The following is a 17,966-nucleotide window of genomic DNA, read 5'->3' as shown; positions in this document are numbered from 1 at the left end:
TTAGAGAGCTTTCCCAGGATCTAATAAAATAGTACAATGCCACAGGCTTTTAAGTTTGTCACCATTTGATAAATTGGGATGTTTTTGAGCATCTAAGAACATGGGAATACTCAGGCCTTGTTATATTTAATAGCTTGACCCACATAGGAACTAAATTGACTTCTGCCTTCCTGACAGGATCCTCAATCCCCACTTCTAACAAAATAGTCTGTAGCCTGTAGAGTCACTTAGGCTCATTTTTAAGGCAAAATTGCTGCCATCCTATATAAGAGGGTGAGCCTCATAAGGCTATTGAGGAAGTCTTGCTTATACAAACTGCAGCTGACTTGGCTGCAAAACCCATGGCCCTCACCTAAAATAAAGCCATGTGTTTGTATAGCCTGGCAGTCTCAAGATGAGGTTTCTAAACTACTTTTGTTGTTTTTTAAAATATTGAAAAAGTTATCCTGGGAAAAAGTCTGATCCCAAGTCTGATCTCATATCCATAGTTGTAATGTTACTTTCACTTTCATTTCCAAACATTTCAGAACAACTTGTTACAGAGTTCAGGCTGCTCCTGCTACACACATTACAGAGAGGATGGTATTTATTCCCTAATGGTTTCCTGTCTGATAACTAACATCTGGAATATCCCTGAACTTACAGGTTAGTTATCCTTAATGAAAAGACAGAAACTATCAGAGTGGAACAACAGCTTTGGGCCACGTTCAATGTTTTTTAATTTTGCTCAGATCATCAATCACAAAAGGGACAAAGGGAAGTACTCTTGATTGAGGGGCTACCATGTTACTTCACGAATGTGCAAGATGTAAAGTAAGCCTTTCCAGCAGGAATTATTAACCCGAGAGTCTTAACTTTAATTTCTGGAGGACCCTCCTGGTATGAGAACTCAACCATATATAATTAAACTTTCACTTCAAATCAAAGACCACACAGGTCCTCAAAAAGAATGAAATATCCCATTCACTGGGAAGTTATGATTCGGCCTCTTCTACCATTTTCCTACAAAAATACCTAGAAGGCAGAAATAAGACTTGAGAATGAATTAGGGTTATTTGTTACACTACAACACACTAACAAAACTACATCTGCCCCTGTCTCAGGAAATGGGAAGGACATGGGGCATGTTGCAAAGGCAGAGAATCATTTGATTTATGTGACCCACAAGAGAAGACCTCTACAGCTTCCCTAAACAAATTCACTCCAAGTTATTATATATAATATAGGCAAGTACTGATTTGCAAATCTCTATGCCATTCAACTCTTGGCATTATCTATTTTTGCCTGGGAGCAACAGAGTTCGGAACTTTCCAAAAAAATTCATGGCTATTCTTGTTGGGGGAGTAGGTAGAAAATGACTCAGAAAGTAAGGAAATGGAATTAGGGAAAGAAAATAGAGGAAAAGAAAGGAAGATGAAACTACGGAAGTTAATATGCTTCTAGCGCCTAAATCAAGAGAAATCTTTTTCTAAGCATTCCTCTTTAAAGCCAATCCACTTTTTGACACTAGATGGCACCATTGACTAATCTCATCTCTTTGACCAGTTCAGCATAGAATTGGGAACCTTCCCCAAAGTTGCTTCCCATCACTTCTGCTTTTGGCTGCAACTATCCAGGCAAGATTTGGAAGAAATGTGGAGAGCATATGGGTGCAAAAAGATTAGGTCAAGTTGCCACACCTCCGCCCTTGCTGTACCCTGCCCACACTACTGCTCTGGCGATGAATGTACAAGGTTTTCTCTGCCCTTTAGATGATAGCTCATGCTTTGATTTTCCTCACTGCCGCTACCACTCCTGATTTCTATAAGGACCATATTCAGTGATGTGCTGTTATACATGTAACAACTACTTCTCCAAAAAAGAGGATGAGGGGTGTTGATCTGTAGCCTTTGTCAATTTCCCTGGTGTAAATACTCCTACCATGGCTGATTTCAAAATACCAACATGAGTTGGGAGAGATGCACAGTAGCACAGCATTATATATTATTACCTAAATACGGGTACAATAGGCAAAAATAACCTCAAGAACATACATGATAGTAAAATGTAGCAAAATAATTAGAATATGATGCATTTTGAGTATATATTTACTTTTTAGAGATAATTTCATTGTAAATTTATACAATTTACCTGCTATATTAGAATCTCTAGGAATCTGTGGTTTTAAGATGCGCTCCATGTGGTTCCTGCACACATGGAAGTTAGAGGATCTTTATTTTGATGTAGACAAATTATCAACTTTTGCCTTATGGTTAGCACTCTGTGGATCATACTTAAAAAGTCCTAAGCTCAAGATCTCCTCTCATACATACATGTCTGTTACACTCCACAAAGTGGCATCCTTTTCTGCAGCTTAGCATGCATGTCGACCTCTATCTATATGCTATAGCTGAAGATTGAGCAATAACAACATAATTTGGCTAATCTTTTAACCAAAATAACCAACTAAGAGCCTTAGTTCATCTATTATCCCTTCTTTCCTAATTTTCAACCCTGGCTTTATCCCTACCTCTTACCCCTTGGCATATAAACACTCAATTCTCTCCCATCTCACACACACACACACACACACACACACACAGCCCCGCAGTCTGCATCCTCCACTGTAGCCCTTTCTCCTCCTTTTTCCAGTTAACTTCAGCAAATAGCTGTCTATGCTTGTTGCCTTCTTTTCTTTATCTTCCAAGCATTTCTTTAATCTTAAGCAATCTGGCTTTTGTCCCCACCACTCCACTAACAACTCTCACTAAAGTCACCAGTGGCTTCCGCTCTGCCAATCTAGTTGGCCCTTCTCAGCCCTGACCTCCCTTGCCTTGACCTCCGAAAGCTCCTATCTTGGCACTCTCTCTGCTTCTCTTGGACCCTCATGGGCCCCTTTTGCTCAGTTTCCTCTAGAACTTCATCTTACTAAACCTATCACGTATATTTTTTTAAATCCTCAATCTATCTGATGCCTCTGATTCCAATACTTGCTCCTCTTCTTTACTCCATATCCTGGATAGTCACCCATTTCCCCCAGAATTTGGAAGTCATACTGGTCATTCTGCTCACCTTCAGCCTCTGCATTCAGCCACCCGTTGGTCCTACTACGTGGACCATCTCTGACGTCTGCCCTTTGCATTCCCACTGCCCCTGCCTACGTTCAAACGTTCCTCTGTCTCTTCTGTTCTGTTGCTAGAGCTGCCTGCCTGCAATTTCCACTTAACTTCTCCCCTTCCCTACCTGCCATATTCTATCATCATGCCAGAGTCAACCTGGCTGGAAGACGAACCTCAGATGGAGAGAGCTGCATGAATCTTACTCCTCAGTTCATGACTCACTATCGTCGTCATTACTTTTAAGGCTTCTCTCTTGCTTGATTTTTTTTAACTTTATCCAGATTTCTGCTATTATTCTAGACCCCCCATACACACACATACACACAATTTATAGACAGCTAAATGTGTTCAATAAAATCCTTAGATGTGGATGGATCCTGAAAGAGTATGCAGTGTAATGTATGTGCATGTATCACACATAGATAGTTCCCTTTCACTCTCATTCTTTCCTACCTTTTTAATTCAAAACTGTATTTTAAAGATCTATCCTCACTGCTGTATGGATAGACCCATTCAGTTCACAGCTTTTAACTGTTCTTGGCAGAGGCATACCATATATTCCTCAAATCTCATTTCATATTCCTTAAATCTCGTTTCATATTCCTTGTTCCTGACATACCACAAACTATACTTGCCACCCATTTTGCTGTTAGAGAGGGCCTTGGGGTTACTGTGAAAATGAAGAGATGTGAGTGGGTGGAGGCAGTGAAAAGCCCCTCCTGCCTTGGCAATAGAGGAGGGAAATGTCGAGACCCACCCTAACCTGCCGATCTCATTTCACGTCATTCCTGCTCACTCATCAGTGCTCAGCCACACCAGCCTTCTACCCATTCCTGGAACATGCCAGTCTCTTTCCCACTCAGGCCACTGTAGCTGATGGGCCCAACCCTGGAAGTGGCTCTTTGCTTACTAGCTCCTTATCTTTCAGGTCTCCAGGCTGAAACACCTCTTTTGAGATGCTTTCCCTAAAGTCCCATCTGAAGGGCTTTCATCCCATCCCACTTTCCCGCATTCTTCTCTATCATATTATCCAGGGTACAGCATGGTGACTATAGTCAACAACACTGTATTGTATACTTGAAAGTTGCTAGGAGGGTAAATCTTAAATGTCCTCACCACAACACAGCCTTAAATGTTCTCAACAACAACAAAATGGTAATTATGTGAGGTGAGGGATGTGTTAATTAACCTTATTGTGGTAATCATTTCACAATATATACATGTATCAAATCATCACCTTGTTCACCTTAAACTTATGTTTATATTATACTTCAATTATATCTCAATAAAGCTGGGGAAAAAAAATACTTAGCCAGGGGCTTCCTGTACCCCATGGCAGACAGCTGACACACCAGGGATATGTGTCTGCTCGAAAGCAGGGACAGGATAAGAGTCAAAGTTTAATTCATGAGCTATTTCTCCGCACCCCATATATTGCACATTTTAACCAATTACAAGGAGTTGGCAAACAACCAAGAGTATAAAATCCAAAAGTTTAAGAGTCAAATGAATTCCCTCCCAGAAGAAACAATGTTTCCACACCCACAGCCCACCAGGGCCCACATGCACATGAGGGAGGCTGCTGTTGAGCCTAAAGATGTGTGTCTTGAGCCAACCACAGTGGGAGTCCTGGAGCTGCCAAGGGCCATCCTTCAGGCCAGTTTACTGCTGTAATGGTATCACCTACCCTGCTGCTCACCCTGTAATTACACAAGAAACAGACCCAAAATTGTCCTTGAGAGACTGGACATGACCCTTGCCAACTGGGTTAGTCCGGAGGCCCAGATAAGCACTAACGACATCCCAAGGCAGAGTGCCACAGTCGCAGGCTGGGCCAGACCCAAGGCCTCTGGCACATAGTGCTGCTGGGCAAATGTCAGGCCATGGGCTGGGGGCAGGGATTGAAATTACTCCCACTTCCCAGGATTTTCTTTCCCCAAGAAAAGGAAGAAGAGTGATACTGGTACCTTTCTGCCTACATTCCTGGTTAGTGTGATTTTTCCATCTACAGAGAATCTCCATACTATGGCTCTTTCATTTGTTAAATATCATGGCCACATTCAGGACCCAGGGCATAGAAGAGACGCTAATCCAAGGACACTGAATCTGACCTAGGATGGTCTATTAGTTATCTATTGCTGTGTAACAAACTACCATAAACTTTAGCAACTTAAAATAACACACATTATCTCACAGTTTCTGTGGGTGAGGAGCGTTGGCAGAGCCTAGCTGAGTCCTCTGCTAAGGATGCTCGCAGGCAGCAATCAACGTGTCAGGTGGGCTGCAGTCATCACAAGGTTCCAAGCGCATGTGGTTGTTGGCAGGATTCAATTCCTCCACGCTGTTGGACTGAGGGCCTCAGTTCCTCGCTGGCTGTTGACAGGAAGCTGCCCTCAGTCGCTTGCCACATGAGCTTCTCCAACATGGGAGCTTGCTTCATCAAAGCACGGGAGCCAAGAAGGCAATGGAGAGTCAGCTAGTAAGACGTTGGTCACATCCTTCGTAATTTAATCACCAAAGTGACAGCCCATCACCTTTGCTGCATCCTAGTGGTTAGAAGCAAGTCACTAGACCAGCTCCACTCAAGGAGAGGGGATAACACCAGGAGGGTGTGCATACCAGGAGAGGGTCATGGGGGAGTCACCTAAGAAGTCTGCCTCCCAAAGACAGGAACAAGAATTCACCAGGGTAATCCACAATCGCCTACAGTGGGTTTTTCATTTTTAATTTCAGTGCCTAATTAATGTCTTACAATGAAGATAATGTTAGTAGAAAATGCAGAAGTCAAATATCCCTATTGTTTATAAACGTGACTACCTATTGCCACCACTGGCTGTGGAGATAACAAAACAAAACAAAATAAACCCCTAGTATTAGCAACCAAGTCAGTGCTCTTAGAGATGAGAGGCGCAAAATCATGGCTGATGCGCAAAAACTCAATTCTGACATGTATTTATCTTTTCTCCCTCTCCAGACCCCATTAAAATGAGAGTGAATGAATGTTACAGATTTCCTATTTTGCCCTGGCCATTTGGCCCAGTTTGAAAGGTAGCATCTGAGAGGTGGACAAGGGGATTCAATACGTTTCTGGAAGGAGGGACGCAGGAACAGCGGAAGCCCCAGCTCCGAATTGACATGGAAGGAGTTTAGCCAAGGAGGGTTCTGGTGAGCCCCACAGAACCCAGAAAGGCTCAGGCCTGAGAGAGGTCACAGTTAGTGCCATGGGGGTAAGCACAGCAGATTAGTTGAAAGTCAATATAATGAAACAGTCAAGCCCCCTTTGGGACCTCTATGCACAGGTTGCCAGGTGCAAGCTGTCCCCTCCTCTGCCCCCAGGCAGACCTATCAAAGGAAAGGAAATTAACTGAGACAGCAGATTAACCATCTCTCCTCCCTCTCCAGCCTAGCCAAAATGGCAGCAAAGAAAGCTTTCTAACAGTCTTAATCCGCAAGGGCAAAGAGAACGTAAGAGAGAGGGACCAGGATGTTTAATAAAATGTTCAAGGGTGGAAAGCAAGTGGGGAGTGTAAGTGACCCAACAGAGGCCTTAAGCTGACACTGCAGAGGGAGATGCAGACGAGCAATGAGCGAGTCCCAAGAGACACTCAGGACTTAGGGGCAGCAGGAGGAGAGCTGAAAACTGGGTAGTTAAAAGTTTCTATGAAGAAGGGTGGGACATGCAGGGCCTCCCCAAGCCCCACACAGACTGGCTACCTCCGCTCTGCCAGCTGCAGGAGACCAGAGGTCCAGTGAGGCCCCAGGCTTGGGGGCCCGAGTCAGAGCAGAAGGCTGGGGAGGCACAGGGCTGAAAAGAGAGTGAAAAGGTCAAGTCAGTGGCTAGGACTCTGAGCGCCTCGGCTCCTTCCTATTTCTTGTTCCCAGAAGCCTACAGGCAGGTATACCTGGCTCAGGTATAGTCTTCCCTTCAGGAAGCAGAGGATTCATCTATGGAGAAACTGGTCACTCCAGAGAAAAGACCCCTGAACAGGGACCTTTAGGGCTCCAGTGAAAAGTAGCCCCACTTGCCACCTAATCCCCTTACAGCAAAGACCAGCAGGTGAGAGAGCACTCGTGACTGTCTTCCTCTGAAATATGGAGCCAAGGGTTTTAAGTTAGGAGTTGTTCTTTTGCTCCCTTTCCGTCTGTGCTCACTCTTTCCCATCTAATGGTTTTGCTGCTGCCTCCTCCTGTCCTGCTGGGCATCCATTCTTGAGCCTGATCTTTGAATGGAAGCTTGGGGCCTTGGCCTGGGGTGACCTAGGAATATCACAGATCAAGGCCAGAACCAGTGGGATGGTTTGACTTGGTGAGTTTCTGCCTCCTGAGGCCTCCATCTTTCTCAGAGCCAGAGCAAGGTACACAGCAGCAGCAGCTTGGTTTTGTGGCAATTTGCTGGTTGGGAGGGAGCAGTGAGCTGGCACCCATCCCATCTATACTTGAGCACATTTAGACCACCTACCCCACAGCAGTTGACTCTCAGCTACCACTGCCAGGCTCTATGTGCGGCAGACCCACAGCTTCAATCTTGCTCAATGTTTTGCATTTTTGTTCTATTTCTGACCCATGGAATTATTTGTCTTGTTTTTGAACTGGCCTTTTTGTTTTTTCTTTTTATATTTTGTGTATCTTTATTATGCATTTGGAGCAGATAAGCTGATCACGTCATGAATTCACTGCACCATCCTGACAGAACCCCAAATATGGTTTCTAGTACTACTTTATATCAAAAAGAACCAGGGCTCCTAGTGGAGTAGTTGATTCTGTGTTGGGCAAGAGAATTAAAGTTTGGAAGAAAATATCATGTAGACCATTAAAGATATCCAGAGGGGTGACAACAGAGTAAGACTGAAGGGGACAAAATTGTAGCAAGCATTAAAAAGAAAACAGTGATTACTGTCACTGGGACGAACTGAGTTGGAGTTAGACCCTGGGTCCATGATGATATTCAAAAGATACAAATATCAGAAAGGGTGCCAAAGAAAAGTCACATGCTCCGATCTGAGTCCACTGATTGGTGCTTGATTTGTATAGCATGGACTGCGGGAAAGTGGGCTTGTGACTGGTGGTGCTTGAACCAACCTCCGAATCAAAGGGACCTGGACAAAAGGGTATTTAAAATTCGATTCATGGGGAGATTCATGTACTGACTCAGTTTTCTTCCCTAAGATGAGGCTGGGGCCTTGTTGATGCTGAGATTGGTTCAAGAAGAAGGAGAGCCTGCTATCTGTAAGTATTTGTCTAAATGGAAGCACATACATCTTTAGGGTAGGGTTTTCTAGAAGGGCGATGTGAGCCCCAATACAGAAGGGCAGTGGGGTAGCAAGAACTGAGCTTCCAGATCCAGTGAGGTCCCACCTTATGTAAAGTCTTACTGGCACCTGGGAGCCACATTGGGGACGTTGGGTGACAAAGGGAGTCATATCTGCTCATCCCTTCCAAAATAATTTTGTAGCTTTGGCTAATTTTATCGGGAACTTATTACAGCATGTGGTGGGGGCAGCCGTCCTGCCTATCTAAATTTACTTGAAACACTTCAGAGGAAGAAAAGAAATTAAGGATGTAATAAAAGTAAAGATCGATAATTAGCACCCCCAGGGTGAAAGGGCCGTAGGAGGAAGAAACAGCTGTACTCCATCATACTATTTAGTTCTGGAGTAAACAGCATTTATATAGTCACGGTAATGTAAACATTCTTGTTGCTTTTCAGCTTTGTGAATAAACCTTTAGAAAAAGTACAGATTTCATTACTGTTACACAACAGAATGTAAGTGTTAAAAAAAACACTTTGATCATGTAAAATTTATAGGGCAGAGTTAGGAGATGGAAAAGGGAAAGAAGAGGTGGGAGGACAGATGGGGGAGCTCCCAAATTCAGTTCACAAAGGGGGTTGGCAAGGGCCCCTGCCCATCACTAAGGCTGGAAAAGCAAGAACCTTTTTGAAGGGCAATTGGGCAGAATCTGTTGGGATTTTTAACGTATATCTCAAAGGATCCAAAAGAAACCAACAACAAGAGTTGCCTCTAGAACATGATCAGAGTGGCTGAGGAACAAAAGAGCAAGGAGGGCTTTTCACCGTAGATCCTTCCTGTCTTTGAATTTTAAATCTTTTTAGCATTTTTAAATAAAAATAAAGGTACATCACCAATAATTCAACTTCCACGACTGTCCCCTCCTGGAAGAGCAGCCCTGGTGCACCAGACCTGCCCAAGGGCATTCATGTAACCTTTGCAGCCACAAGCAAACTGCTGACACTGCCTCAATGACTGTTAGGATGGAGATGGGTGTATTATAGAACAACATAACATGAAACATTACACAGTAGTTAAAGAATTGGAACCATGTGGATGAACATGCAAAGGTGTCCCTAATATCTCAGTTAATGAGACGAGTTGCTCAACATGCGTAAGATCCTATTTTTGATATATTTAAAAATTCTATGTATATACGATTTGCACATGCACACAAAATAGTCTAGAAGGACCACAACAAACTGAACAGTGGTTACCTTTGGGATAAAAGTGGGGAGAACAATTTCCATGCAACCATGTCTTATTTGAATTTACTATGAGATGTCTGTATAATGTGTAGACTTGTCAAGAATTTCCTCAAAGTATAGCGTTACCCTGTGAAGTGAGAAAAGGCTTTGGGGCTGGGGGTAGTGGATCTAGCGCTGGTGCTCAGCGCTAGAACTCAAGGTTCCACGCTGCTCTGAACATCTCTGCCTCCCTCAAGAAGAGGCACAGGGAGGGCAAGGCTTGATGTGGGACAAAGTCATTTCCATGTCAGATGCATCAAGACCCGTCAGTGTAGTGATCTGTCCCATGTGAACCCGTAAGTTTTCAAAAAAGTGAGGGCAAGCCCTCGTATGACCATGAGCTCAAGATCAGGGAGTCCCTCTATCATCATGGCACTTGAGAAACCCCAGGAAATGCTTCTTGAATGAATGACTGCCCAGAACACTGGCCCCAGGAGCTGGTTTCTGAAGACTGCCCAATCTGCAGCCTCAGGGGTTCCGGCCCCACAGCAACTGCTCAGAGAAACCCAGACCTGTCAGAGGAAGCCTGAGGGTGCCTCAGGGGCCAGTGAGGCAACTGACCAAGGGCTGAAGCCAGTGATCCCTGGGCAAGGACTCAGCTGCCCATCACAAGTGTGGCTGTCTCGCTGAATGACGCACACACTTCTCAAAACCAGCAAGGTCATGGAACTTCCACTCCTGGAGTTCTGTGGGCCTAGGGGGTCTGTGGGGTCCACAAGCCTCTTGTCTGCAGGACAGTGACTTCAGAGAAATCCACGCCAACACCACCCACAGCTGCTGATTGTTTATTGCACGAGAAACTGGCAATACCGAGGCAAGGGGGTGGGCATTACAAAATAATCTGGTGACCAACCCAGAGCTACTGAAGGGCATTCCGTACAGACACCTCAGTTATATACACGTATGTACACACACGCACATGAACACACTCCGAACACCCATGAGCCCGAGGCTTCCAAACCCCACACAGCAGCTTGCACCCCAACCCCCCAGTACGGCGAGATGCTGCATGGAAGCACAGCCTATGACCAAGGGAAGAAGAAAGGTTGATCTGTGGTGAGCTGAACCACTCCAGTCAGCACACGCAGCATAGCGGATGCAGGCTCTACTTTCATGGGCTGGGCTGGGGTCGGGGGAAGGATGAGGATCTGGGAACATGGGACTGTCCTCAGAAGGCCCTGGGACCAGTCTGAAGGCCTGCCAAGAAGCTGGAGCTAGTCTGCAACTGGTGCTCAGCGCTAGAACTCAAGGAGTTCACGACAACCAGGATTCCAGCATCGCAGAGGAGCATGTTCACCTTGCAGGTCTCAACACATAGCAGAATGTGCACAGCAGAGGCTGGCGAGAGCTCCAGAAATTAAGCGAGACTGTGTGCAGCAGCTCAGGGCCCTTCTGCTGGTTTCTAAGAGCATCCTATGTTTGTATGTATCCTATTTCCTATGTGCAAATAAAGCCCCACTTCTAGGCAGAATGAACACGTTCTAGGGTGGGCTTCATCCTAGTGCTCTAGGATGTACTTCATTCTCATGAGGGGCTAAGGGGCCTGCCTGGAGCTCCAGGGGCTGCCAGGGAATGACAGGTCAGCCCCACGTGCCCCATCACTTGGGACTCCCTGGTGACTACCTCTAGCAAAGGGAGTTTCTTCACTACCGAAGGTGGCAAGGCTAGGGTGGCACTCGGACACCACCCCCTCCCTCTCTGTCAAGGCTCGGGGACTAGTCTGCTGTAAAGCTAGGCACCGGGTCAGGCCTGCCTGAGCTCACAGAACTGATAAGCGGGTTCCTAAGAGAAGCAGCTATTTGGGGAATTCTTGGACCAACAGTGCTGGGTCCCTCAGGGTCCCAGCCACACCTGGTGCACCAGCCCCTTAAGAGAAGGTGACAACAGCATACCAACAAGACACAAAGCAAGCCTACACACAAAATGCTTCAAGTTTATGTAAAAGGGAAAAGAAAGTCTGAGGGAGTCTGCTGTTTCCATCCCACTGACACCCGAGCCGCTGGCACGACCCCTTATGTGCTGGAAAGAAGGAATTGGCCAGCATCAAGTGGAGAGCGGGGCATTCCTGCTCAGCCTCCATGGTGGAGCCCGTTGGAGAAGGAGGCGATGGCCTTGATCCAGAGCTCTGGGTGTGAGAAGAGCTCCTCTTCCTCAGACCTTCATTTTATACAGATCACTGGAAAAGTTCTATTGAAAACAGAACCTCTTCTACTGGCAAAGACCCTGGGCCTTCTCAGCCCAGAACAGCTATCCTGAGGGGCTGGTCTCTTTCTCACCTAAGTAGCCTGTGAGGCCCAGCCCCTCAGCACGGGGCGCCTCCCCTGCAGACTCACGCATACCTAGGGTTGGTCTTAGGGGAGAAGGATGGTGAGCTTTGCAGAGAGGGTCAGGCCTCCAGATTTTGCAATGGGCGATGGGGCCAAAGGTGACATGGGGGCTTTATTCCAGACTGCCACCAGTAGGTAGGAGGGAGGGGGGTGGGCAGGGCCCCTTGAGATCAGACTCTGGTGCCACCAGCCTGAGAACAGCATGGTCCCACACAGGGCCACCCTCTACAGGGCCTCCCGGGTGCTGCGTGGCCAGCGGCCTCTCGGGCAGGGAGGACTCATGACTACATGTGCGCTGGGGGCGTGAGAGGAGGCAGCCTCAGTTACTCCTGTCCAAAGCCCTCGGTCTCCTCGACGGCATACAGCAGCTTCTCCTTCAGCTGTTCATAGCTCTTGTATGGTGGGAGATCCAAACGGTTGAAACTGTTGAGAGAGGAGAGCAGAACAATCAGCATGGGGGGGCCAGGGCTCCAACAGCCCAGCCCCTGCCTGGCCACTGGGGGGTCAAGATAGTCCACACAACTGTGGCTCAACCAAATGCCAGATGGCCAGGGCCCTGCTGTGGTGGTCAGACCTTATCGCTTCAGGTTCCTGGACCATGGAGGGGCTAGGGGAGTGGGCACAGCATCTGGGGAAACGGGGAACTGGGCAGGAGGGCACATGGGACAGCAGCTTTTGCCTACTGGGATAGAAGTGTTTCGGTATCTAACCCCTGGTATGGCTATCAGGGTGCATAACTGCGCCACAACTCCCAGAAGAGCAGAGGCCCAAGCAAAGGTGGCCCAGGCACATCACAGACCCTCCTCTCCAACCCAACATCCCAGAGCAAAAGTTGCTGGGGTCAAGGCCCCAAAGTCGCCCTACCCACTGGGCTGCCCTTGGGAGCTTATCTGGTCTCTAGATTCTGGCCACCTCCCACTAAAACCAGCATGCTCACCAGGTGTGGCTTCTGGGGAGCCAGGTTTCCTTGCCAACCTTGTCAATGCAAAATTTCTGTGGTCCATTGCTACCTGTCATCCAAAGAAAAGCACACAGTATATAACAGGACTGTCTTTTCCTAAGGCAGGACCCTCCAGCACCACCCCTCTTCCACTGACTTGCTTCCAGAAAGACACTAGGTCCGCCCTCCTACTGAGCTGTCCTCGTGCCCACCCAAGAGTACCAGCAGGGCAAAGGAAAGCATACCAATGAGTTCAGCAAATCCTCCAACAGGCAGGCGGCAGGTCCCAGTAACAAACTGCAGCAGCCGAATCCTCTTCTCGTTGTCCATCTCCTTCACCACCTGCAACTCCGCAAGTCAAGGCAGAGTCAGGTGAGCCACTGGGCCCAGCACTTCACCCTAACTGGTAACTCTCCAGGCAGCTCAGGCACCTCTTTGGGACCGAGAACACAAAGTCCAGGTTGGATGGAGGGGTGATAGCCAGCACCTGGGAAATCCCAAAGCCACTCTCTGTAAGAGGTTGGGTTTATAGAATGCTGCCACCAGTCTATGTGACCTCTCTTGGTCTCAGGGACACCTCGAGCCAGGTATTCTCTTTTCATCCAAGTTCTGCTTTTCAAAGCATACTAAGGATAGGAGTGACTGCTTAATGGGTACAGGCTTTCTTTTTGGGGGAGATGAAATGTTCTGGAATTAGACAGTGGTGATGGTTGCCCAACATTGTGAAAAGCCACTGTAAAAGCCATTGAATTGCAGCCCAGTGGTTAAGTGCAACACACACTGCTTCTATGGCCTGGGTTCGTAGGTTCAGAACCTGGGAGCAGACCTACACCACTCGTCAGCCATGCTGTGGCAGCAACCCACATATAAAATAGAGGAAGACTGGTAGAGATGTTAGCTCGGGCTAATCTTCCTCAGGAAAAAAACAAAAAAGCCACTGAATTGTATACCTTAAAATGCATACATGGTGAATTTTATGGTATGTGAATTTCACCTCCGCAAAAAAAATTATATATATTTATTCTTTTTAATGTATGCTACCCTTCATAATGGCAACAACAAGACCCACACATATAAAGGAATCGATTCATTATATCCAGGACAACAAGCTCATACAGTTTCTCTAGAGCCAAGGGCATGCTTTATCATCTGGAATGAAACCACATGACCTACAGGAGCTTTCTTTCCTGCATGTACACCGCCCCACCCCCACCATGGCCCAAGACCGACACCAACACCTCCTGTCAAGTGCACTGGCCACAGTCCAGCTGCAACAGCTCCGTTGGGTTTCTCATCTCCTTTTGCAAGGTAGGGGAGGCAGGGAGAGTGTCAAAGATGAGAGAGGTGATAACACATCAAGTGACCGTGAGCTTGAGGTCTCCTCAGGTCTCATTTCCTTGCCAGACTGGGTGGGGACCCATCCCAGGACCCACCTGCCAGAACCACTGGATCTGCTTGCTGTTCTTGGTGTAGTGCCTGTAGATAGTGTTCTTCTGCCAGTCGCTCATGTCTATCTCCTGCATGCCGCACAGCATCAGCTGCAGAGGGAAAGGGAGTGTGTCAATGACCCAGCACCAGCGCCCTCCCCGCCAGCGCACAGCACCTCATCCGCTCACTGGCAGATGAAATCATCCCAAACATTTTCAACTATTTCTGCTGGCAGTTTTAATAATATGGATAACATAGGCATTGAACGCAGACCCCCTCAAAACAAGGGCCCAGGGAGGGGTGGGTGTGAGGACCCAAATCAAAACAATTTGCCCTGCAACCTTGGTCCTGGTGGAGTATGGGGTTTTACTGGTGAGTTTCTGTGGGTCCACAGAGAGGCTATCAAACAGTAGGATCGCCCCAGAGGCAGGGGCTCAAGGTGCCAACAACCTTAGCACTCACCTCCAGCTCTTTCTCATCAAAGTAGCGCAACCACTCCAGGGGGGCCACCTCATTGAAGCCGTCTAGGAAAGCTTTGGTCTGCTCTTCCACACCCCGAGTGAAACGCCAGTCGGTCAGCAGCCTAAAACCAAAGACCAGCCATCAGTGCAGCCCAAGACCCACTGCTCAGGAGCAGCTCAGGGCCTGCCCATAAGGCCACTGTCACACAGCAGCGGGGAATCAGCTGAGGGGACTTCTGGCACACTGGGACCCAGGCTGCTGCCGGACCCAGAGTACAGCCTGTTAAACCTCACAGTGACCCAGAGATGCCCGCATCTTTGAAATCCCCACCTCCTCCTCCTCCTCCCACCATCGCTGACTGAACCTCAGACGTGGGGAGGCTAAAAGACTTGACCAAGAGACCTGAAGAATGAGCATGGGCGAATTCATGCTTAAACACACAAGATAGTGGATTGAAGCACGGAGGACAAAGAAACCCTCTCAGTTAGGAGAAAGAAGAGGGAGAAGTCTAAGTTTCATGCCTTTCCAAAGCAGCTCAGCCCTGCAGTCTCAAAGCCTGCCATGTGGGACAAAAGAGAGCAGACAGAGGCTGTCACAGAGGCCTCGGGCTCTGGCTCCCTCAGCTCTGGTCAGCATGTGACTGGCCATCGGCACCCACTCAAGGCCCATGCAAAATGGGGGGTTCTTGTCATCCCTGGTGACGTAGGGGCCACACATGGGGCCCAGCTGAAGAGGGCGCCCCAGAGACAAGAGCAGGAAACCCTTTCTCTGTGCCAGCTGTGTCTCTGCTCCCCTGTCTCCTAGCACCCTCCCTCCCCAGCACTTGAGACTCACATGATATACTCTTCCTTGTTCTCCTCTGTCACTCGGATGCTCTCTCCACCTTCCTTCAGCTCATGAGTTGTCACCTTGCCCAGGATCTCCATGTCCTGGATGAAGTACAGCTCTAGGCCACACTCTTCCAGGTTGTTCTCTCTAAGGGCACGAGAAACAAGAGAGAAGAGGTCTATCTTAGAAGGGTCTTCCCTCGATCCTGCTCTGCCACTCACTTTTAGTGCCCATGGGACATGAGGACTCACAGGTGGCCCAAGAACAGTGGCACAGGCCCTCTCCCTGATGCAAGGAGAGTATTCTGGAGCTGCCCTACAGGGGACCCAGGAGCTGCACATCTCCACATGCACTCATACAGCCTAGGAAGAGCTCAGGGGCCACTCTGGCAGAGAAAATAAAGGCCATGGGTACCTACTCCCCAACCAGAGACCTGTCCTCCCAGCACAGGGCGAGGGAGGGGCCTTACTTGATCCAAACAATAGAGTTGTAGAATTCGGGGTCAATGGATTCCAGGTCTTTCAGGGTTGGTCTCTTGCTGAGCATTCGCTTGTAGAAAGGGAGGGTGAAGCCTGTGTCAATGAACTTCCCATGGTACAGAGCCTGAGGAAGGAAGAGACACAGCAAAGAGGCTTGGTCCTCCCAGGACACCACTCGAGACAGACTCTTGGAGGCTCTGTATCAAAGCCTGGCCACTGCCTCCTGCCCTCTGTCCCCGACAGCACCTGAGCATCCAGCTACCCCGGGGGCCCGAAGGGAGAGTCAGAAAGGGCAACACTCTTTGTCCTGACTGGGACCTTGGGACAGATTCGCATCACACCTGCAGACCAGAGGGGCCAAGCAGAGCCGGCCTGTTCAGGAACCCACCTCCGGGACCACTGGCTGCCCAGCACACCTGCCTGCTGGCCCCCTGCTCCAGCAGAGATCTGCCCGTGGCTCACAGAGAAAGCTTGTTCAGCACAGCTCCAGGTGGCAGCCCTGACTCATTGACGCACAGAGCGGGCGGCAGAAGCAGCCAAAAATAATGCAGACGCGGTCAACAGCGAGAGCTGGCGGGCCAGTGGTGAGTAATAGTCTAGGGTTTTACTGGTCTGTCCTGTTGGCTGCTGGGCCAGGCGGGGCTCTAGACCTAGGAAGAATGTGCCCACTTCCTGAGCCCAGCACCTTGGCCAAGAACTTCCAGACAAGGGGAAGAGACATATTTAGTCATGGACTCTTGGGTCCTCTTGAGAGGGGAGCAGGCAGAGCACTCGGGAGTCAGGAAGAGGCAAAGGAAAGTTAGCAGAGAAACACCACGAACTCCAAATACAGCAGCGGGACTGTGGCTCTCACGGGCTCCCCCTTCTCAATCCTCGTTCTCCACACTCATGGGACACTCAACAGGATGCACGTGACATGACCCCTTTCCATATCCATACTGTGTTCCTATTTCTAGATAAACAGATACTGAGACTCCGCCTTCCCTGCTGTTCACCCACCTCCTGACATTGCTCCTACCTCTTGCACCAACTGGTCTACCAGGGTCCTGTTCTAAATCCCCTTCCAGAAGGCCTGAGTGTCTCAGCAGAACACTCCCCAACACTCCCACCTGGCTTGTGACAGACAGTGGCATCCCCTACCCTAGATGGGCAGCAGGTGGGCAGTGCCTGTCTTCCCAACACCCTCAACAGGACGTGTGCTAGATGTGAAGTGAAGCCCAAGACCCAAGGACCCAGGCTTTTGCTTGACAAGTCCTACATGAATCAGCACGTGAAAACCCTCTCAATGGCCCTGGGGTGGCCACTGAGAGAGCTCTGAACTAGCTCCAGAACCATCTCTGGCTTTATGCATTTTTAGTTAGGAGTTCTATGAGGATGAGGGTGGGGCTCAGAGATGAGCGCCCATCCTCAGGGCTGCTGTGGGTGTGTAGGGTCTGGTGTCCTTGGCTGCCACCCTCCCTGGAGGTCTCATGGCAACGAATCTTACCATGGCAATGAACCTGCCAATAAAGCGGAAGTAGGTGAGGTGGTCAGGGTTGATGGAGGAGGCGGGGTTGATCTGCAGGCAGTAGTTGTTCTTCCCGGCATATTCAAATAAACAGTACATGGGGTTGAGCACCTCGTGGGACAGGAGAAAAAACCACTCTCTGAGGGAAGAGAGAGAAAAACAAGCCGATGGATCCCTCCCTGCACACCACTCACACTGGAGGTGCAACCCTCCTCTGCTGTCCTGTTTCAGCTCCTCTGGAGACACGCGTCCCACTGGGATCAGCACCTGGGCTAACTTGTATTAATAGCTGGTTAGTGAGTGGGTCAGGGTCAAATAAACCTAGGGTGACCCAGGACAACAGCTGCACTTAGGATGATGCT

The 17,966-nt window shown here is 48.4% G+C and overlaps 1 protein-coding gene across 2 annotated transcripts in view; it reads right to left on the bottom strand.

The window, feature by feature from the left end:
- Positions 1-10,402: 10,402 nt before the first annotated feature.
- Positions 10,403-17,966, bottom strand: part of WWP2 (WW domain containing E3 ubiquitin protein ligase 2) — a 135,216-nt gene continuing 127,652 nt past the window's right edge. For both annotated transcript variants that reach the window (XM_046681928.1, XM_046681929.1), the window contains 8 exons: positions 17,584-17,743; positions 16,088-16,221; positions 15,625-15,765; positions 14,791-14,911; positions 14,334-14,438; positions 13,146-13,242; positions 12,898-12,970; positions 10,403-12,383 (listed from right to left, as the gene is read on the bottom strand). In XM_046681928.1, coding sequence (XP_046537884.1) covers positions 12,284-12,383; positions 12,898-12,970; positions 13,146-13,242; positions 14,334-14,438; positions 14,791-14,911; positions 15,625-15,765; positions 16,088-16,221; positions 17,584-17,743 — 931 coding nt within the window. In that variant the 3' untranslated portion in view covers positions 10,403-12,283. The remainder of the gene's footprint in view (positions 12,384-12,897; positions 12,971-13,145; positions 13,243-14,333; positions 14,439-14,790; positions 14,912-15,624; positions 15,766-16,087; positions 16,222-17,583; positions 17,744-17,966) is intronic.

This window comes from Equus quagga, chromosome 13 (assembly GCF_021613505.1).
Source record: "Equus quagga isolate Etosha38 chromosome 13, UCLA_HA_Equagga_1.0, whole genome shotgun sequence".
Classification (NCBI taxonomy): Eukaryota; Metazoa; Chordata; class Mammalia; order Perissodactyla; family Equidae; genus Equus; species Equus quagga.
Note: the sequence above shows the minus strand (reverse complement) of the source record. Positions and strands in the feature narration are given on the sequence as shown.